General features: G+C 34.1%; 1 protein-coding gene across 7 annotated transcripts in view; it reads left to right on the top strand.

The window, feature by feature from the left end:
* Positions 1 to 25,539, top strand: part of LOC150079830 (homeodomain-interacting protein kinase 2-like) — a 264,858-nt gene extending 239,319 nt beyond the window's left edge. For all 7 annotated transcript variants that reach the window (XM_090383658.1, XM_090383655.1, XM_090383654.1 and 4 more), the window contains 3 exons: positions 1,136 to 1,244; positions 10,139 to 10,293; positions 24,374 to 25,539. In XM_090383658.1, coding sequence (XP_090239784.1) covers positions 1,136 to 1,244; positions 10,139 to 10,293; positions 24,374 to 24,770 — 661 coding nt within the window. In that variant the 3' untranslated portion in view covers positions 24,771 to 25,539. The remainder of the gene's footprint in view (positions 1 to 1,135; positions 1,245 to 10,138; positions 10,294 to 24,373) is intronic.
* Positions 25,540 to 26,443: the final 904 nt, after the last annotated feature.

Raw genomic sequence — 26,443 nt, 5'->3', positions numbered from 1 at the left:
CTCAGCTTTCCTTTTCCCAGTTGTGATTCTTTGAAGGAATTGATGGATGTCTTCCATCATCAATAGAGATAGCATGTCTAGCCCATCTCAATTTTCTCACCTTTATGATTTGAATTATACTTTCACTTCTATATATGTTATGTAGCCATCTCCATTCTCCTGTGATTTCATCTTGTTTTGGTCTGAAGACTGTTCTTAGAATTCTATTTTCAAATAATCTTGATCTGTTCTCTGATTGTTTAGGTAGTGGCCAGGTTTCACATCCATAGGTTACAGTAGGTAGTATTATCATTCTGTAAACCTTTATTTTCAGGTTCCCAGGAGTTAGGATTTTTTTGAATCCCATAAAAGCATATATTTCTTCTCTGCATCCTAGAATTAATTTCTTCTGTGATATTATTGCAGTCATTCAGAATGCTTCCCAAGTACTTGAAGCTTGACACTTTCTCGAGACTGATTTCCAATGTTGATGATTGGGATCCTCATTATTCTTATTTTACTAAGTTTAAGGTATTTTGTCTTATTGTTGTTTATTTTTAGGCCAATGAGATTAGCTTCTTTTTCCAACACTATTAAATTAGAGATGCAGCTCTGTATATCATCACTGACCAGGCATATGTCATCTGCATATGCGAATTCCTGGTGTAGTCCATTCAAGTGTAATTCTTTCCCTGTCTCTTCCACTTTTCTTAACATTTTTTTGCAAAGCCAAATTAAAGAGCAAGGGTAAAGTGTGTTACCCTGTTTTAATCCTATTTTGCAGATTTCATGTTCTTTCTCCTTTAGTCAGTTTTTTGAAGTTTCATTCTTGATAGAACACATCAAGAGGAACCTGCTAACTCCGTAGTGCTAAGACAGGCTATCTATATGAGAGCATTCCAAAAAAAAAAAAAAAAAGGTCAGCTGTTGATTTGGTTCCCCTAATTTTATATACTACCAGAATCATCATGTTCTTTGAAATATTTGAAGGATATTGCATGGATAGGACAAAATTTACGATCTGTTTTCTAGTGGCTTGATTTACCATAGAAAGTACTTTTTTAAAAATTTGTTGTGAAATTTTTGTTTTTTATCTGAAGGCAACATTTATTAGCATGTGTATAATATAAGCTAAATATTTTATTTTATGTTATAGTGAACATCAATGCAGTCATCAGTATAATAAACAGCATATACAGAAATATGAGAGAGAAGGAAAGAGAACTCTAAAATGTCCCAATTCACCTGTAATAAGGAAAAAAGCTGTAAGTTTCCATTTTTGTGGTCTGTATTATAACAGTTAATTATTTGAAATATACACAATGTTACCAAATACATTGGGTGGGACCCTAAGGGAAAATATCAAATCATTTTAAAATAGTGTAGAGTTTCCTTTAGTCTGTAGTGCAGTATGTTGTCTTAGAACATATTCCTCCAATTTTGAACACACGTAGACGGAAATATTTTTCCAGTAGCATAATTTTTTCTCCAGTAAAACAGAAAATCTACACAAAAATGCATACAATTTACAGACATAATATATACAGTGCAATGTTGTCTAAGTTGCTAATGCACCTAAAACCCTATAACAACTAACTTTCCTGTAGAATAGTCTTTAATTGGACAAGTTGTTGGCTTCTGTGTACAAGCCTATCTATCATTCAGATTCATCCCACAGTGGTTCTGTTGAGCTCAGGTCAGGAATCTGAGGAGAATAGCCTATTAGTGTTATGTATTAAGTATATCAGTGCTGGAAGAAAAGCATTATGGAGGTTGTCATAGTATCACTCCTGAAAAATATTGTCTGGTCAAACCATTGGTCCAGTGCCATCACAAAAAGTAGATCCACCCAATCAAACTACTACTACTGGCCACCATTCTTCACAGTTATGACAATGTAGCCTTTCAAAATGTTCTTTAAGTTGATGCCAGAAGCAGACTCTTCAAGCTGATAAAAAACAGCATGAATTGAGATTTTTTTCTTCAGAAAATTTCTGTGTGCTCCTCTAGAGGCCATTTCCTCTAAACATGATGCTACTGTATCTATCACTGTGCATTAAACTTTTACAACAGGAGGTTTTTAGGTGGCAGCTTCTCTGGAACTTCTACTCGTGCAGTGCTCTTCATATAGTATGCACAATGTCAATTTCTCCTGTACATTCTTGACTTCCTGAATGATTCTTGGACAGATTTTGGCCCAGTTTTTTCATATCCTGTCAAACAGAGAAGAAATCACCAGTTAAATTTGTTATCTCCTTGGTCAGTGTTCAACTTTGGCATGCCATACATTTGTGTACAGTCTTTCAGATGTAGGCGCCTCCGTAGCCAGGTGGGAAGGAGCAGCAGTGCGCAGCACACGCTTCTTGATTAGCCCGGGGTTCGAGCCCGTCACCACCAAATACGGAGGATGCGGAAAGGTCAGGGACTGACCACCGCATATCCCGGAGCAATATGGCCTTAGTTGCTAATGCTCCTAAAAAACCAAAAACAACAACAACAACAATCTTTCAGATGTAAGTTTTCAAAATGTTTAAACACTCCAAAATCAGTTGTTTCCCAAGTCCAGTTCTGTGGAACCTTAACTACATTTTTATGATTTAGATTTACTGATTTTTTTACCCTGTGGCATTTTAAAAGATATCTCTGCCTTCTGCTTATTATTTAAAAATGTGTCACTACACTGGCCTGTCCAGTATTTGCACAGTTGAGAGTTTGAATAAAATATATTTATTCATTAGTGCACTGATTACTTCTGGTAACCTGATATCTGTGTAACTGATGGATTAATTTTATTTTAACTATGGTAGTTGTTTGTGTGTGTATGGGGTTTCAAGCACAAATTTGGAACAAAATTTTTTAAGTTTCCTTTTCATACAGAGATTTTCATTCTTTTCAGTTTACTGGGATTTGTCTTCATGGTTTATAATATTACTCTCCTGAAATTTTAGTTCAAATTACTGCCTTTAATTTCTTAAAGAATTACAGCTTATTCTCAGATGTTTTGTGATTCTTCCTGTACCACTTCTTCAGTGACTGTAAAGACAGCAGAACTGGTAAATTAGCATTAGCATTAGTAGAGGCATATGATGCAAGAAAGCAAGCTTATGCAGCATCAGCAAAAAAAAAAAAAAAAAAACACTCCCATTTCACCCCTCCTTTAGTTCGAAATACCTGTCCAGCTGAGCCTTAAATTTATTTAGGCTATCAACTTCACACCAACAAGGGATGGAAGTCTGTTCCACCCACTGGCTAAAGGCAAATTTCTGCACATCTATCCTACATCTGTCTTTCCTCAATTTGAATTTATGCCCTCTCAGGTGATTATTCTGAGCAAGAGGAAGAATCCCATCGGCATTGAGCATGCTCAAACCATTCAAGGCTTTATACACCTCTATCAGATCACCTCGCCAGTGCTTAGTCTCCAGACACTGTAATTTGCAAAACTTAAGCCTTTCTTCGTATGAGCAACCCTTTGTTCCATTCACCAATCTTGTTGCCCTTCTCTATACTCGTTTCAGCAGCTCTACATCCTTCTTAAAATGAGGCCTCCAGACCTGTATACAGTACTCAAGGTGTGGCCTGACCATTGCCTTATACAAGGGAATAATCACCTCCTTATCCCTGCTAGAAAAATTCCTGTATATCATTGACAAGACACCATGAGCTACTCTTGCAGCCCGTCTGCACTGCTCAGAGAACTTCATATCTGCCTGCAAAATTATCCCCAGGTCCTTTTCATTCTCTACCACTGTCAGTGTAGTACCACAGAGTTGATACGTTGCTCTGGGATTGCTGTTTCCCATATGTAGTTCTTTACATTTGTCAGTGTTAAACTTCATTTGCCACCTCTCAGCCTATCTGCTCAACCTTTCCAGATCCTGTTGCAGCAGCATAGTGTCAGTAGTGTCCTTAACAACCCTGCCAACCTTTGTATTGTCTGCAAACTTGGACATTAAGCTTGTTATATCATTTGTCATTTGATATATCAATATCATTTATAAATACAGAAAACAACAATGGACCCAACACTGAATCCTGAGGGAACTCCACTAATAACATTAGTCCACGATGAGCAGTGTCCATTGTTACCACTCTCTGTCTTCTCCCCCTCAACCATCCCTTTATCCATAGCAGCAATTTGCCTCCAATGCTACACTGCTCCAATTTGTGCAGCAGTCTTCCATGTGCAACAGTATCAAAAGCCTTTCTAAGATCCAAATATATAATATCAAAGTTATTCCCTGCATCCAGTTCTTTTGTGACTGCATCATAGTATCCAATCAAATTGATCAGACAAGGCGTTCCCTTAACAAAACCATGCTGTGTCTGAGCTATAACTGAAGTCTTGTCTAAATGATCCTGCAATGCTTCTTTAACCAGTGCCTCCATTAATTTTTCTGGAACAGAAGTTAAACTCACAGGTCTGTAATTACTTGTGTCAGCCTTTGATCCTCCTTTGTGAATTGGGGTCACATTGGATTAATTTGATTATGCACTTCTTATTTGTTAAGGTTTAGTTTTGAATTAGTTAACAAATAACTACTAGCAAACATCAGGTAAAGATTAAATTTGAACAGTTTTAAATAATTTACATTAGTTGTTAAGTTAGTTAAGATTAATAATTAAATAAATTAATTTAGTGAAATAGATAACTATGAATACCTACACTCTTGTAATGCTGTCCTTACGACACTATCAGCCTCACATATCAAGACAGTGGTTTAGAGTTCATATATTTATATGTTCTGTACTGTACTCTCAAACTAAGAATGTTTTGAATTAAAACTCCACTTAAGGTCTCCGGGACTGATCATAGGTTAGTTTTTTGTTGGGGTATTTAGAATGAGAATAGGGATTTGATGTTGTAGGATTAGATATGTTTGGCAGTTAATCTTTGTGAGTGTCTTAATTGTGTGGATGGGTTCATGATTATGTTAGAAGGGGAATGGGGTTTCTTTTTTCTTGATATATCTGCACACCGTACCACTAAAAGAATATTTAAGATGTGTTATACCCTCGATTGAGATTTGAATAAGTCTGACTAAAATAATGGAAAAACATATTAGGCAGTCAGCTGTAAGCCAGAAGGTTTAGATTTATTCAGGGAGAATGATCTGTTGTGTAATGATTTGTTAAAAATTCTTTCTTAAAAAAAAAAAAAAAAAAACTTTCATAACACATTTATAAAATAGGTAATGTGTGGCCAGGTGTAATATTGTGCAGCTGGTTTTGACTATTTTTCTTCAGTGATATTATAATTTTTTTTTTTTAAGGAAAAGAATATGCTATCCTCAGATATAATTGGGACACTTCACCCCACAGAAGTCACATGACGGATAAGCGGCAGTATCAGTTAAAAGTAGACTATAAAATGCATGTAAACTCATTGGCTGATGGAATAGGATGTGGTGAGAAAAGGATTTGTATCTCTTCAATAATCTAATAGTAGTTTGTTGTAGCAAGTATGTTTGTTCACTGGAAAGAGTTGGATGCCCAAAATCAACTGTTGGAAATGTTGCATGCTGATGGAAGACAGAAGGTAATGCTGCCGTTTATCCTAAGCCAGGCAGACCACCATTATTGTGATCTCCCAGAGAGGAAGTCATTAAAGTACCCTTAATAAGATAATTTGAGAAACAGCTGTCAGAACTGGATTAAATGTGGCAGGGTAACCTATTCTGGTGTGAAAAGCACAATAAAATGAGTTACCATGGTCTCTCACACTTCTCATAAGCTGAAGCTGTCTTCCAGCATTGCATATCCCTGTCTAACCTGGTGCAGAGAATCAATGTATTAGATGTTACAACAGCAGAATGTGAAATGGAGTGATGAATTTTGCTACACAGTCCAGGCATCAGATAGATGCAACTGTGGTATATGTTGATAGAATAGTTTCATTCAGTTTATATTGCAACAAAAATAAATTTCAGTGGTTTGTGTCAGTCTGTTTTAAGTAGTTTTAACTTGGTCCAGTAGTTTTCATTATTGAAGTCATCACTTCAGCTGTGTATTATTTTGTCTGCATTGTGTCCATCCTTTGGAGAGGGGGTTATATCAGCATAGCAATGCTCCTTGTTACAAAGCATAGTCAGTACAACAGTAGTATGAGGAACAAAATACGTTGAACCTGCCATTAGTATTTAGTATTAGTAACGGCCGCATGGTGCAAGAAAGCCTATGGCTTATGCTGCACCAGCCAAAAAAAAAAAAAAAAATCCGAACAAAACAATGATAAAAATTAAATAAATAAATAAATAATAATAATTAATAAATAAATAAAAATAATAAAATGAAATTAAAAATTAAATAAAAAGGAAATTAATCCTATCATCCTATGCGCTTCCCTTACCCGAAAGTACTATCCAGATGACCTTTGAATTTCCCCAAACTGTCGGCCTCTACCACCTATGAAGGCAACTTATTCCAGTAATTTATAACTCGCTGGCTAAAATAAAACTTCCTGCAGTCCAATCTAAACATTTCCCCGCGTAACTTGAATTTATGTCCCCTAGTTCTAGCATCATTTATAATCTTGAAAATTTTGTCCTCATTCATTTTACTGATGCCTCTCAGAGCCTTAAACACCTCAATCAAATCTCCTCTAAGGTGTCTAGTTTCCAAACTCTGCAACCCACATATTCGAAGTCTTTCTTCATAAGGACGCCCTTTTGCCGATCTCACCAGGCGAGTTACCCCATCTTTGCACCCTTTCAAGAAGCTCGATGTCTTTCTTTAGGTGCGGTCTCCATACTTGAACACAGTATTCCAAGTGTGGTCTAACATAGGCCTTATATAATGGGATTATCACGTCCCTATCTCTACTTGCAAAAGTTCGATAGATCATCGATAGGACACCATGGGCCTTCCTTGCAACCTGTTTACAATGCTCAGAGAATTTCATGTCTGACCGTATCGTAACACTCAAGTCCCTTTCCTCCAGTACTGGGTTTAGTTGAACTCCACCAAGTGAATAAGTTATTTTGGGATTACTGTTTCCCAGGTGTAATACCTTACACTTTGTTGGATTAAAGCACAGCTGCCATTTTTCTGACCATTCTTGAAGTCTATCTAGGTCTCTCTGAAGAAGCTCAGCTTGACAGTGATCATTAACTACTCTACCAATTTTAACATCATCTGCAAATTTAGACATCACGCCCTCTATCCCTTCATCAATGTCGTTTATGAAAATTAAAAACAACAGTGGTCCTAATACTGATCCTTGGGGAACCCCACTTCTTACATCAACCCAATCTGAGGAATAGCCATTTATCACAACCCTCTGCCTCCTGCCCTGAAGCCATCCTTCTATCCATCTAAGGATTTTCCCAGTGATTCCAACCTGTTCCAGCTTATAAAGCAACCGCTCATGTGGGACTGAGTCAAAAGCTTTGCTGAAATCTAAATAAACAATGTCGAAATTATTCCCTAAATCCAGCTTGTGAGTGACCCTTTCAAAATAGCGAACCAGATTTGTTAAACATGATTTTCCCTTTACAAAACCATGCTGAGTATCCTTGAGAATTTCAATTCGATCCAAATGATCCTGAATTCCACCCTTGATCAATGCCTCCATGATTTTCCCTACTACTGAAGTCAGACTGACAGGTCGATAATTTCCCACTTCACGTTTAGAGCCACCCTTATGTATGGGAGATACATTTGCACTTTTCCAATCCAAGGGAATCTCCCCAGAGTCTAGTGATGCTCGCATAACCAGCCTCAGTGGTTCAATGCACTCGCTTGCCGCCTCTCTCAAGATTATAGGGTATATTCCATCAACTCCAGGAGCCTTACTAGTCTGTAGGCTTGAAAGTTTTTTCATTAAATAATCTTGCGAAATTTCAATATCATTAATTACATATTTTTTAACTTCGCTCCCACAATTTCCCATTGCCACAAAAGGCTTTTCATTTGTAAATATCGATGCACAATAAGTGTTGAGTTCATCTGCAATGGCAGCTGGTGTATTTATTACTATCCCCTTTCCCTTACGTAAAGGTCCGATCTGGTTTGTCCTGCTCTTCTTGGCATTTATATATGTGAAGAATTCTTTATCCCCCCTCTTTGCTCTGTTTGCTAGTGATTTCTCATAAACTGCCTTTGCCTGTTGAACCTTTTCTGTGGCTCTATTACACATCACCTTGTAGCTGTTATAGGCTTCAGTACTTTTTATTGCTCTGTAACGTTTCCATGCCACCTTTTTCTGCTCAAGTAATGTGGCAACTTCACTATTCATCCAACTTGGAACCCTTCTCGTGGAGTATTTTTTTAATGGTATATACGCATTCAAGGCATCTGTGATTAATGTTTTAAAAGCGTACCACAGTTCAATTGTATTCATTCTCTGCGCGATATCTACCCAGTTAATAGAGGCCATGTAGTACCTTAAGGCATCGTAATTTCCTTTTCTGAAATTAAAACCCATTCCTTTGCCTTTTACTTCTGCCACCTCTCTCGTCATCATCCACCGTAGAACTCCGTGATCACTTCCTGCTACTGGTTCCTCTACTGTCAGCCCTGTTATGTCATCTGATTCATGTGTGATGATGAAGTCTAGGATATTCTTTTCTCTAGTACTTTCCCTGACATGTTGATACAAATAACAGTCATCTAGTTGATTTAAAAATTTTGTTCCCCATGTCGAGTTTCCTTCCCATTTACTCCAATCAATTAGAGGCAAATTGAAATCACCCATAATAAGGCATTGACGCTTACTTGCCCATTCCATTTGCATGTAGAGGCTTTTGTCATAGTCTTCACAATCACCTGGTCTGTAGATTACGCCTACTCGCATTGTACCTTTGTTTCCAACTATCTCACACCATACAGACTCTATACTAGCATGTGAAATGTCTGAATCTGGGAAAGCTATCGTCGCACTCAGGCTGCTTCTGATAAGAAGCATTACCCCACCACCCCTTCTATCTACTCTATCCTTCCTAAATACATTATACAAGCCGTACTGAAACTCATCATCCCCAATTTCCGGGTGGCACCACGTCTCCGTAAGCCCTATTATGTCCGCGTTACTTGTTTTAACCAGCAGTTCGAATTCGCTCATTTTATTGACGACACTTCTAACGTTACTGTATAAACAATTAAGATTTACTGTTCTTGTATATTTAACAACCCTAACACAACCCTTGAAGTTTTTTAGGCTCTCTTCCCTGATATTAGCTACTTGCTCACGTGAAACGTCTTTGCCCCCAGAACATCTAGATAATACGTCCAGTTGGGGTAACAGATAAGAACTCTTAAGGTATGTGCAAGAGTTACATTGACCAATATTATCAGATAAACGCGTGTCAGTATTACCCACATCCCCCCTAACTAGCAGTTTCCCTGAACCTTTAAGGTATCCTCAATAATACTGGCAAAAACTTTTGCACCACCTTTGTTTAAGTGTATCCCGTCTCTACAAAACAAATTCCTTCTACCTACAAGTGTGGGCCATGCTGATAGAAATTTACCCCCTAAAGCCTTGCAGATTCCTTCAAGTCTTGAGTTAATCCACAAGGCTCTTAACATATAATCCCTCCTATCGTGTCTGGGCAGAATTGCAGACACATAGACATTATGGCCTAGCTCGCGACATTTCCTCAGCATGGTCCTGTTTTTTTCCAACAAATCGTCAGATCGTGTACGTTTAATATTGTTTGTCCCCACATGAATAATAATATTTTCTTTACCCCCCTTTAAAATCTGACAGTCTGTTGGTGACATCATCAATAGTTGCTCCCGGCAGACATATTCCAGCCCAGAGCCCATATCTGAATCCAGTTGAACGACAATGATTTTGAACAACAATTAGAACAAGTTGTTCTAGTTCAAGCAGAGAACTGGCTATATCCTTTTGGGATTAGTGAAGTAAGAGTGTGGTTCCCACATACCAAAAACTTGTAGGAAGTGTCCTTCAGAGGGTTATTGATGCCATTAAATCCCTTGGGGGTCATACTTTATTTTTATGTATTTATTTTTTTTAATAATTCAGATGTTTTTTGTTTATTGTCCCAATAAATTTTGTAGGATAGTGTATCTTCACTTAATAAATATCATAGCTATCATTGTTCTGTGTGAACTCTAAATTTTATCTGTAATTTAATTTCAAATTTACAAAATGTTTTTATTAATTTGGTGTTAATTCATCTATATTTTATAGAAAATGATGGCTTGTAGTTTGGATGAAAGTGGTACAAATGCAAAACGGTATGACCAACATGCCGCTTCCTCATTTCATTCGTCATTATTACCTCATGTTGAGCAGCCTGTCTATTTAGCAAAGTCAGGTCAACAACAACAGCAACATAAACTTATGTGAGTATAAAAATTGTACATTACGTAATAATAACACTATGTAATAGAAATTTTCCATGGATATTGCTTTCTTTTTTAGCCCTCCAAACTGATGAAACAGAGTATGCCACCTTGACTGGATTTTATTTACTATCAGGAGAGGTATATTTGTCTAGACCATTTGACAGTATGATTAACTGCAAAGGCTCCAAACTTAAAAAATGTTAACATTCTTAATCTGGCAGTAATATCATTTACACTTAACTCAGTGGGAAAATATTTAATCTTGGTGGCTAATTGATTGATTAGCAGTTGTTACCTTTTGTACTTTATTAATAGTGTCTTTATTTTTGTATGTGCCATTTTTTTTTTTTTTTTTGTCTGCTTATATTGTAATTGTCTTAATTGTCTTTGTATAAACTGAGTGGGCCTATGAGGCAATGCAGTATTTATGTTACTCCATTGTGTCTGGCCAAGGATAGTTTATGTAGTGAAACACTGCTTTTCATACAATGGCATGTTTTTCACTATTCCAAAGCTTCTCAGAACTCCGCTCACTATTTGGGTATTTTTATAGAAAATAAGAGAAATTCTGGTAGAATTTGTGACCACAAACAGTAAATCAGTTGCCCCAATGAATTTTCATGTAATGAATGACAACAGCATTAGGGGAAAAAAAAAAAAAAAAAAGCATACGAATGATTTCACATTACTATTTAATTTTTCTAATATTTGTTATATATACAAGCAGAATTAATAGAAATTTATTACTTTTTATCAGGGCTCCCACTCCTGGGTTTTTCCACCCAGATCTGGGTTTTTTGATTGTCATCTGGGTTGATAGGTTTTTTTCACAAAAATATCTCATTATCTGGGTTTTTTTTGGTAATTTTTAATTGTAAGTCAAAATTTATTTTTATTTCTTATAAATACAATAAAATTTAATACATTTAATAACAGTTTACAATTTTCTTAATTTTATATTCTAACAATACTTATCATAATTTGTAATATCTCAAGTGCTTGTACAAAATACTACAAATGTAAAAGGATTTCAAAGTTTTCGCAGGGTTCTACACTATGAAATTATGCTTACATGTTCATACATGTTCGTGTTACTAACATGTATGCGCAGCCTATTGAGCAGGCGGAAGGCGGTCTTTACTGCACAGTCTTTCGTGATATTATTGCATTATTTTGTGTGATTTTTACATTTATGCGTGTACTACATACAGTGATATAATAAATTTAAATTGTAGTGGCTATTTCTATTTTATGTTAATGGATTAGTGATTTATTTTTTATTTTATAGAACATTTTAAATAAGATAACTGCTAATTAGCCATACCCACAAATTGCCCACAATGTCTGAAACTTGTTCTCCACAGAGAAAGATGAGTAAACGGTCGTATACTCAAAATTTTAGAAATGAATGGTTAGAAGATCCAGAATTAAAGGATTGGTTGAAAGAAGACATAATGAAAAAGGTGCATCTTACTGTATTTGTTGTGAAATAAAATTAAAAAATGCCAATAAATCGATGTTACTAGCGCATAAAAATACAGTTAAACATAAAAAAAGTGCAAATATTGCTAAGACAAGTTCAACGTTAGACATGTTCTTCACAAAACGTAAACCTACAGAGAATGAAGAAGTAGCAAAGGCAGAGTTAACAATTGCTGCACTCATTTCTGAGCATAATATTCCATTTGCGCAATGTGATCACCTTATAGAAGCATGTAAGAAAGCATTTCATGATAGCAATATTGCAAAACAAGTTCAGATGAAGGCGACTAAAGTCTCTTATCTTATACAAGATGGCATAGCCTATCATGAAAAAATATACATTTGTAACATATGCAGAAACAACAAGTTTTCAATGATAATAGATGAAAGTACAGATTTATCTTTATCGCAAGTTCTAGCTGTTGTTGTTAGATATTTTGATATTCAAAAACTTGATGTTGTAGATGTGTTACTTGACACTGTTTGTGTCGAAAATGGTACTTCAGAAGGGCTTTATCAAGCTGTAAAAGATCTTTTCATAGAAAAAAACATTCAAATAAGTAATCTTGTTGGCTTTAGAAGTGATAATTGTGCCACTAAGAGTGGGTTCCAGTCATTGCTAAAAAAGGATGTACCATCAGTATTTATAATGGGATGTGTTTGCCATTCTTTTGCATTATGTGCTAGTCATTCAGTCAAGGTACCACCATCATATCTAGAAATATTTATAAAAGATATCTCTTGTTATTTTTCGCGTAGTAGTAAAAGATTAAACGAGTTCAAAATGATTCAAGATGTTGTAGATACTGCTAAGCATAAAATCCCCAAATTAGCACAAACACGTTGGTTATCCCATGGCAATGTAATAAAAATTATTATTGAGCAGTGGGATGCGTTAGTTCTTTATTTTCAGTCTCAATCAAAAATTGACAAAATCGATGGTGCAGGGAATATTTACAATACTATGATCACCAAAGGAACTAAGCATATGTTGTTGTTTTTAGGATATGTACTGGAGAAAATAAACTGCCTGAATATTGAATTTCAATCTGAACATTTCAGATTGCACTTACTTCATTCAATGGTTTCAATTGAGTATAAAAATATTCTTAGTTTTTTCATAAAAGAAGAAGTCATTACTTCGTGCAAGCTGGTTGAAATTGATCCAAGCAATGCAATAAATCATAAGCCTCTGAATAAAATATATTTGGGAGGCCTTATTATATTCAACACCACTTGGCGACAGTGAAAGCAGGTTTAAAAATGATTGTTTAAAATTTCTTGTTGAACTTTGTATGGAAATCAGAAAAAGATTTCCTCTAAATGATGATGGAATTATCGCCAGTCTCAATGTTCTTGACCCAGCAGTGATACATGATTGTGCCAATTCGCCATCCTCAATTTTCCATTTAGCAATGCAGTTCCCTCACCTTGTTTCTGAAGACAAACTAGATCTTCTAGATGATGAATGGAGATCATTTCGTTTAAATCAAGATTTATATTTCTCTTACAAAACCATCCCTGAGTTTTGGTATCTGTTACGTAATGTAAAAGATGGCTTTAATAATTCTAAATATGAGATTTTATCTAACTTTATGACCAGTCTAACTATTTTACCTCACTCTTCGGCAAGCGTAGAAAGAATCTTCTCCCAAGTAAACCATATAAAAACAAAAGCCACAAACTCCCTTAAACCAGAAACTGTGAAAAATCGACTAATAGCAAAACAGGCGATAAATAGATCTAATCAAAATTGCTATACATGGAAACCAAAATCAGAATTGGTAAAAGAAGTCATACAAGGAACTTGTCATAAAAGATACGAAGAACGTTTGAAAAAAATGAAAGAACTTCAAAAAATAAATGTGGAGGGAACTGAATGGGATGAAAATTCTGATTACAATTAAATAAAAGATATTTTTGCATGGTAAGTTTTATCTTATTTGTGTTGCTATACTATATGATGAAAACTAGGTTTTTTTTGGGTTTATTTAAGTTGCAATCTAAGTTTTTTTAAAATTTGTGAGTGGGAGCCCTGCTTTTTATACATTGAAATATGTTAATTCAAAGTGTTTTTCACAGACATTTGCTTACTTTGTTATGTAGGAGTAAGGCTGATAATGCCTCCACAGACTTAAATTTAGCAGACATTATTTCATGTGTCTATTTTATGTTACTGGTTATTGTGAAATTATGTTACTGATGTACAAGCTAATATAATATTGATTATATTTAAATTGTTCTGAAAATTTTAGGTACAATTAATTAATTAAACTATTTTTTTTATTAAAATTAATGAGTGTGTCATAGAAAAATGCAACATTTTCAAAAATATTGATTATGTTAAATTAAATAAAATTTGTAAGCATTGCAAACTACTGGTAAAAGGTTTAGCATTAGTACATTCCAAGCACAATTAAAAAAAAAAAACAAATACTTTTTTTCCCAAATATTAAAGTTAAAATCTGGGGCCTGTCAGGCTATTGATATCACTTATGTTACAAAAACAGGTGATGCTAATGCCAGGTTTAGTATTAGTAGTTTCAAATGATGCAAGAAAGCAAGCTTATATAGCATCAGCCAAAAAAATATCCAAAACTTCCCTTATTTGCCCATCCCCTCTAACAGTTTGCCTAGTTCTTCCTTGAATTTATTTAAACTACCTGCTTCCACAACACCACATGGAAGTTTCAACAATCAACTACCTGCTGGCTGAAGGAAATTTTCTGCGCATCTATCCTGCAACCATCCTTCCTCATTTTGAATTTATCCACCCCCTCATGTGTATACTTTGAACAAGAGGAAGGATGCCATTACTATTTAGCAGCAGATTAAATGATGATATATACAGGCATTAATAAAGAACCTCTGAAGGTTAGAAATTCTCAGCATATTGGAATTTTTGTTTCTTCCAATTGTTCTGAGTAAAATATAAAATAAAACAATAAAAATAATAAAATATGACACAAAATAATTTAAAATACAGTAATACCCCGAAGTTACGCGATAGGTGGGTCCGACGAAAATCGCTTAAGTCGAATTCGTGCAAGTCGGGGTACAACTTTGCATATAAATACATATAAATTTTGTTTAATTGGGACCAAGGACTGACAAAAACACTAGTTTAGAAGAAAAATATTTAATAAAATTGCAGTTCTTTATACATATTAATACAAAATATGTATTAAAAAATAAATGAGTTACGTAAAAAAGTTATTTCGATGTCCGATGGCTTCATAAAATCTAACAAATTTGTCTGACGACACAGCGCCTTTTTTTCACGCAGAATTTCTTCGTAGCAAGCTAATAATTTTTTTATTCCTTGCATTATAGCTATAATGCGTTCTTTGTTGGAGTCTATGTTTTCTAAAATTTTTAAGCCCTTTTCAATTGAGCTGAGACCTTCTGTCAAGCTTGCAATTGTCATGTGCTTTTCTGGTGGAACTGGGTCTGAAGTGTCGGATACTTCAGTGACGTTTTGCTCACGCATCTCTGTGAGCTCATTCATTGTCAGCTCCTGACTATGTGAATCCAACAGCTCATTGACATCATCACCATTGACTTCCAAATCTAATTGCCTGGCAAGATTAACAACTTCTTCTATGTTGATTAACTTCTTCACATGAGCGACATGATCAGTGTCTGGCGTTGTTTTCGTCTCGGTTTTGAAAAAAAAAATGGACAAAGTTACTTCCAGACACCATTCAATGTTTTTTTATGAATTTCATCCCAAGATTCTTCAATGATTCTTACGGCATCTAAAACATTGAATTGTTTCCAAAAGTCTTTAACAGATATCTCACTATTTTGTCTCATAGCTTCATTCAGACGTGCAAATGAATGCCTCTTGTAGTAAGCCTTGAATGTTTTGATGACTTCCTGGTCCATCGGTTGAAGCAAGCTGGTTGTGTTTGGAGGCAAAAACACAACTTTCACACATGGGTCGAAATTAATTAGGGTGGCAGGAGGGTAACCGGGTGCATTGTCAATAAGAAGCATCACTTTAAATGGAATCTGTTTAGACTTGCAATAACGTTCGACTTCGGGTATGAAGTGGTGACCAAACCAGTCCTCAAAAACAGAAGCTGTCACCCATGCTTTATGATTTGACTTCCAAATCACTGGTAAGGTAATTTTAGATATACACCAAATGAAAAAATCAAGAACCGCGTAACTCCGAGTTCGCGTAAGTCAGGGTATTACTGTAGTTGAAATAAAAGTATTAAAGGCTTTTATAAATTTATTTAAAGTTTTATTGTATTTTTATTTTATTTTAAAAATATGAACTTTGTTTATTATTAAATTGCATTTTTACATCTTGTTTTTTATTGTATTCTACTTTAGTACAGTTGGAAAAGACAAGAATTTTAGTATATAATGCATGCAAAGGCTTGTGTCAGCATGTGTTTCATATATATAATTTTATTTAGTGATATTTTATGTAACTACATTCACAATCTTAGTTCTTCCAAGGTTTTAAGCAAGAAGGCACATGAACCACTTCTTTTATGTAGTCAGGAGATACAAGTGTACAGATATCAGGTCAGATGATCATGGTGCAGAATTTCTTCAGCTGTACTGCTTATTAAGAATAAGCAGTACAACTTAAGAAATATAATACTGAGGAATGCTCTCTCATACCTCTTACTCTGAGATAAAAGGGTTGGTAGTATATTGACAGCACGGAAGACTTACTTTTTTTGGGCCATACAAACCTGTTAAATTAATATTACAGACAAGGACCCCAAAAACCTGTCCATGTAATAGACACTTCTCAGCAGCATCTGCTTTCATACAAAAGTGTAAGGAAAAAGATCAGCTTAGGTTTTTGTCACAGCATTTTCTCTTGAAACTTGCTTCCCTCCCCACCACCCATGGATGAAAACCCGTTTAGAAATTTACAAACATGATATGCTGACACTTCATGACCATAGTAATGTCCCAATAATTGTAACCACTTGACCTGCAGGATTTTCCAAAAATATGGACTGATGATGTTAGCTGTTAAGCCAGCATCACTGTTATGCATCATTGCTTAACATAGCTGTTATGCCAACATTGCTCTTTGTAGGGTGTAGAGATTCCTGGATGGCTTGACGTGAATTCTCAGAGCCCCATTACTTAAATTTTGCTTGCCCACAGCTCTGTTAAGATGAAAATAAGCCTCATCACTTATTACTTATTACACAGGTCAACAAGTATTTTTCATCAGAAGAAAATATGCAGACTAGATAGCTCTTTGGATTCCAAATCTGTTTTTCATTTCCCTCTGGCATGTCTAGTTTTTGTGATGAGACCAATTATGTGAACATGTTGAGACTGATTGTACCACTCATATACCAATTCAGCCAACCTACATGAATATAATTATTATATATTTATTATTATTGCTAATTTAGTGATAACATCAATAAGAAGAAGAGAGAAATAGAAGAGTGGAAAGAAATAGAAAGGTAATAAAGAGTGAGTATAATTAGTTTAGAGATAGGAAGAAAAAGAGGAAAAAAATTGTATAATACAAAATGAAATAATCCTAAGCAAAAAGATATTGTCACATAATGTGCAACCTTGATGTCACTTTTCAAGAACCAATTATCAAGATTGCAAGTAAAGGTGACAATAACAAACTTTTGTCTCTGTTTCGGATATAAAATACATGAAACTATGAAATGTAAATAATTTGGAAATAATTAAGGCATTAAGAAAAATTAAAGCTTAGTGGAAATTAATGTCAAAACTAAAGTAAAAAAGTTGTGAATATTTATTAGGCATGTAGTTTATAATTAATAAATAATTATAAACTACACATGCCCAACACATTCATGTGAACCTTTCTTTGCTTTCATTTTGATGTTAATTCTGCTACACTTTAATTTTATTTATGCCTTAATTAATTCCAAATTATTTTTTCTCTCTTCTTCCCATTGATCTTATCACTAAACTAATATGCATCACGGTCATTGGGTTTCTCTGATTATCAGTAGTCCATGTAAATTTGTTAATTTGTTTTTTCATTCTTTCTTTTCTCTCCCTTTTTTATTTATATATTTTTATACTTTATTATTATTGTTTATACATTCATATTTATGTAATTATATTGAAAGAAACTGCCAAAGTCAATTATGTTACATGTATTAGTTCTCTTGAGCACTGACCACACTGTATGGGAATATGTTTGTTCACTGATACAAATAAATATTTTGTTTTGTATTTATATTTATAAATAAATATAAATACGAAACATTAAAAAATATCTACTAAAATTTGTGGATACTGTACAATTAAAACTGGATAAATAAAATAAAAGATATTTATAATTAAAATTAAAATCTAAGTTTAAGTTCATGGAAGCTTTAAACAATGAATATTGTCTTCTTCAACTAGTAACTTATTTTCTGTAAAGTGTTTATATAATAGTGTTGCTACATTATCACTGCAAAGTCGTGCGGTTGGTCCTGTACACTATGTCTTATGATGTAAAGAACCCTCATTATCATATTCAAGCATTCTACTCATTTTTTTACCCCTTTCCCTTTTTTTTCCCTATCTTTCCATTGGACGTTGTCACGTTGAAGCAGTAGCAGTTCAAATAGCCAGTGAATGCAAGTACTGCTATTTCTCTTAATTAAATTTTCTCTCACATTATATGTAGCCTCTAACTAACATCAACATTCTTGATCTTTTTCTTATCCAATAATATTTGCTTCTAGGGAGTTTACATGGTACAGAGCTCCATTTGGATATATTCAAATGAGGAATCTGGATATATTACCAACAGCAGAGAAAGCAAAGCTTTCTCTGCTGTTGGTCATTTATCCAGATTCCTCATTTATCCAGAGAAAGCAAAGCTTTCTCTGGATAAATGAGGCTCTGCTGTTTTTATCTAGATCATAATGATCTAGCTAGGTCCCATCTGATGTTATAATCTTTGCTAAGAAGTTGTCATTATCTTCAGCAAGCATTTTCTTCATTTACAGAAGTAACTTTGGGATCCAGTATGCAGACATCTTGATTCAGTGATTACATATTATGCTATTAGTACTATCCAGAGATGTACAGTAAAACCTCACTAACTCAGATTTAAATAATTTCAACCCTGTGTAATTCAGCCTGCCTTCTTTTTTATATATGTATTTTATTTATACAGAATGGAGATTTTTCCTAAATAAAGCTTTAATGATACAATTCCAAACTTTTTCAGAATAGTTTCACAGTCAGTTTGGAAAATAAATATAACCATTCAGGAGGAAAAATGAAGTGCAGATTAGAACATTCTGCTGAAATTTTATTAAGCAATGGTGACACTATCAAGTGCCTTTCCTTACCTAACACTACCATGCTTTCATACAGCACCATCAATGCATCAAGCAGTTATACTCAGCGGTAAACATTTGCATCTTATAAAAAAAATTGAAGAGTTTTTTTATATATATATATATATATATATATATATATATATATATATATATATATATATATATGCAATTGCCAGTGGGAGCAGTACATAAGTGGAGAAAAGAGTGTCCAGTGTTAAAACTTATAAGTCCTGTTTACAACTGTGCTGCAAGTTGGAATGAAGTTAAAGCAGAGTACATTAGTAATTGTGCAGAAAAAAAAAAAACTTAAATGGTGACAATGCTCCTATTGATTTAGATAGTTCAATGGTTTGGCTGTCCATATATATTGTAAAACAGTGACAAAAAAGCTTATTAATTTGGGAATGTAAGAGTGTGGTTAATAGAAGATGAGGTGATGGCTGAGTATCACGTGTGACTGAAGAAGAAATAGCATAAACTGAATTATTTCAGAATTTTGAGGGAAAAGATCTGAGATGAAGTCAGAAGTTGCTGAAGAATTTCAAACAAGAATTTTAAAGGTCCCTTTATACTCCTAAGAAAAATTACACTATGAAACATCAATACAATAAAATGTTTACTCAATGAAAAATTTCTGATTTCTTCAAAAAAGATAATTGGGGGGGGGAACCATTTGCATATGATTAAATTTATCAATTTTAATCCTTTGCAGTCCAGCATTATTTTCCCTGCCTTCTCCATGCAGTCCAGCTCTAACATTAAAAAAAAAAAAAAAAAAAAAAATTTGTTGAAATGTGATGTTTAAAAATTATTAGTTTACATGAACATATAAAACAACATGACAAAAACTTCTAATGCAATATTTCTTCTTAGAAGAAAATATTTACAAAGCATTCCAAATATCCATTCAGATAATTGACAATGTTTTTTTACTTTAGAGCCCCTATGTTGATGTGTTGATTTAATCTACGTTGATATGATTAAATTTATCAATTTTAACCCTTTGCAGTCCAGCATTATTTTCTCTGCCTTCTCCATGCAGTCCAGCTCTAACATTTAAAAAAAAAAAAAAAAATTTGTTGAAATGTGATGTTCAAAAATTATTAGTTTACATGAACATATAAAACAACATGACAAAAACTTCTAATGCAATATTTCTTCTTAGAAGAAAATATTTACAAAGCATTCCAAATATCCATTCAGATAATTGACAATGTTTTTTTTACTTTAGAGCCCCTACGTTGGTGTGTGTGTGTGTGTGGACAGAAATGCAGCATCCAAAATATCTGTGGAAATCTCTTCCTGCTAAATACATTCTTGAAAAATTTAATTCTATTTGTCCAGTGTTCAGACCAATATTTCTTTGTATCAGTTTTTTTCATTTAGTACCACATTGATAGTAACTCCTTTAGTTCATTTTAAACCCATCACACCATATGGAACAGTCAGACACTATCTTATTTGTAAGAGTTTCCTTTTTCTCTCCTTAGTTTCTTAGTATTAGTAATGGTCGCATGGTGCAAGAAAGCCTATGGTTTCTGAGACTGATTGAAACAACCAGCCAAAAAAAAAAAAAAAAAAAAAAAAAACCCAAATAAAACAATGATTAAAAAAAAAAAAACAACTAATAATTAATAAAAGAAAAGGAAATTAAACCTATCATCCTATGCATTTCCCTCACCCGAAGGTACTATCCAAATGACCTTTGAATTTCCCCAAACTGTCAGCCTGTACCACCCATGTAGGCAACTTATTCCAGTAATTTATAACTCGCTGGCTAAAATAAAACTTCCTGCAGTCCAATCTAAACATTTCCCCCAGTAACTTGAATTTATGTCCCCTAGTTCTAGCATCATTTATAATCTTGAAAATTTTGTCCTCATTCATTTTACTGATGCCTCTCAGAGACTTAAACACCTCAATCAAATCTCCTCTAAGGTGTCTAGTTTCCAAACTCTGCAACCCACATATTCGAAGTCTTCCTTCATAAGGATGCCCTTTTGCCGATCTCACCAGGTGAGTTACCCCATCTTTGCACCCTTTCAAGAAGCTCGATGTCTTTCTTTAGGTGCGGTCTCCATACTTGAACACAGTATTCCAAATGTAGTCTAAAAGCCTTATATAATGGGATTATCATGTCCCTATCTCTACTTGCAAAAGTTCGATAGGACACCATGGGCCTTCCTTGCAACCTGTTTGCAATGCTCAGAGAATTTCATGTCTGTATCGTAACACCCAAGTCTCTTTCCTCCAGTACTGGGTTTAGTTGAACTCCACCAAGTGAATAAGTTATTTTGAGATTACTGTTTCCCAGGTGTAATACCTTACACTTTGTTGGATTAAAGTATAGCTGCCATTTTTCTGACCATTCCTGAAGTCTAGGTCTCTCTGAAGAAGCTCAGCTTGACAGTGATCATTAACTACTCTACCAATTTTAACATCATCTGCAAATTTTGACATCATGCCCTCCATCCCTTCATCAATGTTGTTTATGAAAATTAAAAACAACAGTGGTCCTAATACTGTTCCTTGGGGAACCCCACTTCTTACATCAACCCAATCTGAGGAATAGCCATTTATCACAACCCTCTGCCTCCTGCTATCCATCTAAGAATTTTCCCAGTGATTCCAACCTGTTCCAGCTTATAAAGCAGCTGCTCATATGGGACTGAGTCAAAAGCATTGCTGAAATCTAAATAAACAATGTTGAAATTATTCCCTAAATCCAGCTCATGAGTGACCCTTTCAAAATAGCGAACCAGATTTGTTAATCATGATTTTTCCTTTACAAAACCATGCTGAGTATCCTTGAGAACTTCAGTTTTATCCAAATGATCCTGAATTCCACCCTTGATCACTGCCTCCATGATTTTCCCTACCAATGAAGTCAGACTGACAGATCGATAATTTCCCACTTCACTATTAGAATCACCCTTATGTATGGGAGATACATTGGCACTTTTCCAATCCAACGGAATCTCCCCAGTGTCTAGTTATGCTCACATAATTAGCCTCAGTGGTTCAATGCACTCACTTGCTGCCTCCCTTAAGATTATAGGGTATATTCCATCAACTCCAAGAGCCTTACTGGCTTGTAGGCTCAAGTTTTTTTCATTAAATAATCTTGCGAAATTTCAATATCATTAATTACATATTTTTCAACTTTGCTCCCACAATTTCCCATTTCAACATTAGAAAGGCCTTTACTTGATCTTGATGGCATATCTAAATATTTCACTCTAACACAGAGTATAAAATACTCTATGTTAAAGTATCTTTTTAACTTTTACACACTGGGATAAAAAAAATAAAATTCTGTCGGCCTTTAAAAATTGAATATAAACATCAATAAATATCCACTTAGTTTTTCATATTTTTTATATGAAGATATAAATAGATAGCAAGTACACCAGGAAAACAAATTTTATTAATTGGAAATGTTGACAGTTGTGTTGGTTTCCACATTGGACTTGAGAAAAACAGGGGGAAAAAAAAAAACACTGCCTGCCATTAACTATTGAATATAAACATTGATTTAATTTTTCAGATTGTTTATATGAAGGATAAATAGATGGCAGTACAGTAAATGAGACATTTGGATTTCAAGAAGACAAAAAAAAAAAAAAAAAAAAATCTTTCTACTTGTAACAACTGATTATAAACATAGACTTAGTTTTTCAGATTCTTTATGTGAAATATAAATAGATCTACCATCTATGACAATAATTGTGTCAGCACAGTGTGAAAACAAATTCCGTAATCAGAAACACTGACTGGTGTGCTGAACGCAAAATCGGACTGGAAGTAGAATTTTATAGTGTTGCAGTGGGTATAGCATTGGACTGCAAAGGGTTAATGCTTAACACATTAATTAAAATTTATTGTTTAAAGAATTATATTATTCATGTTCTTTTAGATTTGAACTCCTTATATGCACTCTTGTTTTGAATATAAACATTTTCGTAGAATTTTTCTTTTCATCATATTTGTCCTAATACCATCTAAGTTAACATGTTATTGGATATGAATAAATTTGCTTGTTTTTTCTGAACTACAACTTGAAAATATATACATATAATTACATTCCATAATTTGAACTACCGCTCTCTCCCCTATTTGTCTGAGGTTTTTGACTGCATTTCAACCAATACAGCTCCTCAAAGTCAAACAGCAGTATTCATGCACTTCATATGATAAAAGCAGCAAGTGTTGTTGATTTAATCCATAGACAAACATCTGGTTTACTGGATTCTGTTAATGACTCTCATTCATCTTTAAAATGTTTAAACCACCACCGTCTAACTATGCTATAGGGTATCAGATTCTTTGTAGGTTTCCTCTAACATGGAGCGAATTTCTATAGGACTTCTTTAAATATTTAAAAGCAATAACATGAGGACAAAATTCCTTAAGTTTTGAGCTGGGCTGTTTAAGAATTAGTGTGCACGATTTTCATACCAGCTATAGTCGAGAATATGTGGTTTCAGCAAGATGAGACCACTGCGTACACTACACGTTGAAGGACATCATGATGATTTTGCAGAAATATTCCCCAGATGCCTTATCACCTGGTTTTGTGACATTAATTGGCCAGCAAAGCTGCCCAGTTTAAGTATCTCATTATTTCTTCCTTGGAGTTATTTGAAAGATGGTGTTTGCAAAATAAGTGAGCATCTTGAAACATCGAAAAATGTTATCCATGAAGAAATGCCAAACGTTACTGCTACATTGGCCTCAATTATGGAAAATGTCTTCATCAGAGAGGGAGAATGTTTGCATCAAAATGTAGGCAATATTAATGACAATTTTTCTTACATAATACTTAATTAAAATCACAATAAATATATTTGAATTTTAAAACTGTTTTAATTTGATCCAAAAACACAAAAGTTATAGCCATATAAAACCTCTTCAAGGCTTTAGGGACACTCAGCAGTATTTTAGGGACACTCAGCAGTATCCTGACTTGTGTCATGCACAAAGTATATCAAATGTTAAGCAATTCTGGTTACTGCACAAATTGCTCTGAGGGATAATATATTTTTGTTAGCTTTAAGCATAATATTGCTGCTTTTCATCTACAAAAGTTGAAATCTTTATATGCTTCCTGTTTGGTAGAATTGCATCCATTGATAATGTTGAATAATATTTGTTTGTCATTATTGGTCACGATGTTTCGTATTAAAAGAAATTTTGATATTTTTATAAATTATCTAAATTAAGGAATTACATTCTTTATGTGCTAACACATTTTAATTGTGTATTATTATTGTTTTCAGGAAATGCTGCAGGCAGTTAGTTCATGCAAATGTGCCACACCCAGCATACATTTCTGGACAGCCACCAAAGTATGTTTTGGCACCTGGCATGGCTTCTCCAGCTGAAACAGCACTAGCTGGAGCACTTGCTACCACTCAACTTCCTTTTCCACCTCAAGCTCATCACCATTCTAATAACAAGGCTGCTGCACCAGCAACTCTACATTATCCTGCAACCATTAGTCATCCTCTTCCAGCTCATATTCAGGTCGCACCATTAGCAGCTTCTGCAACTATCCTGCCCAGTTCTGCTGTTCCACTCACTTCTTTCCCTCCATTTGCAGCTGCTGGTATTCCTAATTCTCAACATGTAGCACCACAATCACAGTATCAGCATCCTTATGAGATGTTTTCGTAACTGCATTTCTTAATAAATTAAGTATATATGAGGTTTCCGGTAATATTTTAAGAATTTTGTATATCTGAGGGAAAAAAAAGCTAAAGTAATCTATTGTTGTCACATATTCTGTTAAGCAAGAGTTAGTGTTTCCAACTGTGTGTATACAATAAAGGAGGGCAAAATGATTGATTTTTCAATCTCCTTCTAGAATGAAATATTTTATTTTTATTTATTTTTTGTCAATTGGAAGAAAAGACAAGGAAAGGAGCAAAACTATTGATGTGGATAACAATGAATTGCTACTTTTAAAACTTTAAATGTACTCTTTGAAACAAGATTATTTTTTTGTTGATTCTTTTATGCATATTGATGTATATTTATGTCTTTATTCACATTTCATGTTAATAATTACTTTATAGTTCTTCATGTGCTGCAACTTTAATTTTAGCTTCAATCTAGTCGAGATAGGCAAAACATGTTCTGTTCTTAAGAAATAAAGTCACAAATATATAGAAAGTCAGTCTGTGATTGACAAAAGCAGATAAGTCCTCAAGACACTCAGAATAAGAACACTGCTTTTTCAGTTCACAGTGAATGGTGGTGAAACAATCACTTTGAATGGAAATTTTTTTGTACTGAACCAAACCAGGTTTGATGGAAATAATTATGGACTAATTGGGAAGATAAGGCATTTAATGCTTTGCAGAAAATTTTGGAAGCCACATTGGGACTATGGTTGTTTTGCATTGTATGGGGTAAAAGAAAACTTTTTAAAAATCTTTTTAGTCTACACATAGTTTTATTTCAAAAGGGTTATGATTATAGATTATTTATCCACTATGTATATTATTTTATAATGCACATAATTATAGGATTATTTAATTTTGATAGTTTTAATTTTGTCAGCTTCATTAAATAGTTTGGTTTTTAAACTTGCAGTGAATGTTGTTAATCATTGTAGATTCATAATTGCTATATTATTGCTACCATCAGAATTTAAGGAAAGAGTGGTTTATAATTGGATTAGAGAAGTTTGTGTAACTTGTTTAGCAGCATTTCATGTTAGTTGCATATATATATATATATTAAAATTCGCACTTAATTTCTGTTTAAAATCTATTTCTTTGTCATGGGGTGAGGAGGGAGGGAGGGAGGGGGAGAGAGAGAGAGAGAGAGAGAGAGAGAGAGAGAGAGAGAGAGAGAGAGAGAGAGAGAGAGAGAGAGTAAGAGAGAATTATGTTTTCATTTAATTTGCATATTTGTTGTTTCCCCCACTCCAATGAAATAGTTGCATGTATTTGTAATATTTGCCAAAATGTATTTACAATTAAGAGTCATCTTATTTAACTCTGTGTAATACTAACTTATAACTTTTAAAAACACTAAGTTAAATTACTCCTAAGGTTATACAGAAAATTTAAGGAGTTACTATTATGTACTGCATACTTAGTGCATTCATCATTTAAATTATTTTGTCCCTTTATCTATTTACACTTTCATTTTCCATGGACAACCTGATTACACACTGTGATCTGCTCCTTAGAAAATGGAAGAAGAGATAACCGGTTGTTGCCCATAGCTTTCCGAGTTATAATGCAATGTAATTTTATATTAAATCACTCCAGGTATTTCTAAATGGTCATAATTTATTATACAAATACCCAATGAAAATTTTTCAAAGGGAAAATAAT

The sequence above is a fragment of the Mastigoproctus giganteus genome, chromosome 10, assembly GCF_048544385.1.
Source record: "Mastigoproctus giganteus isolate SK-2022 chromosome 10, ASM4854438v1, whole genome shotgun sequence".
NCBI classification, from domain to species: domain Eukaryota; kingdom Metazoa; phylum Arthropoda; class Arachnida; order Uropygi; family Thelyphonidae; genus Mastigoproctus; species Mastigoproctus giganteus.
The sequence above is the reverse complement of the archived record's forward strand: the minus strand, read 5'-3'. Positions and strand labels throughout refer to the sequence as shown.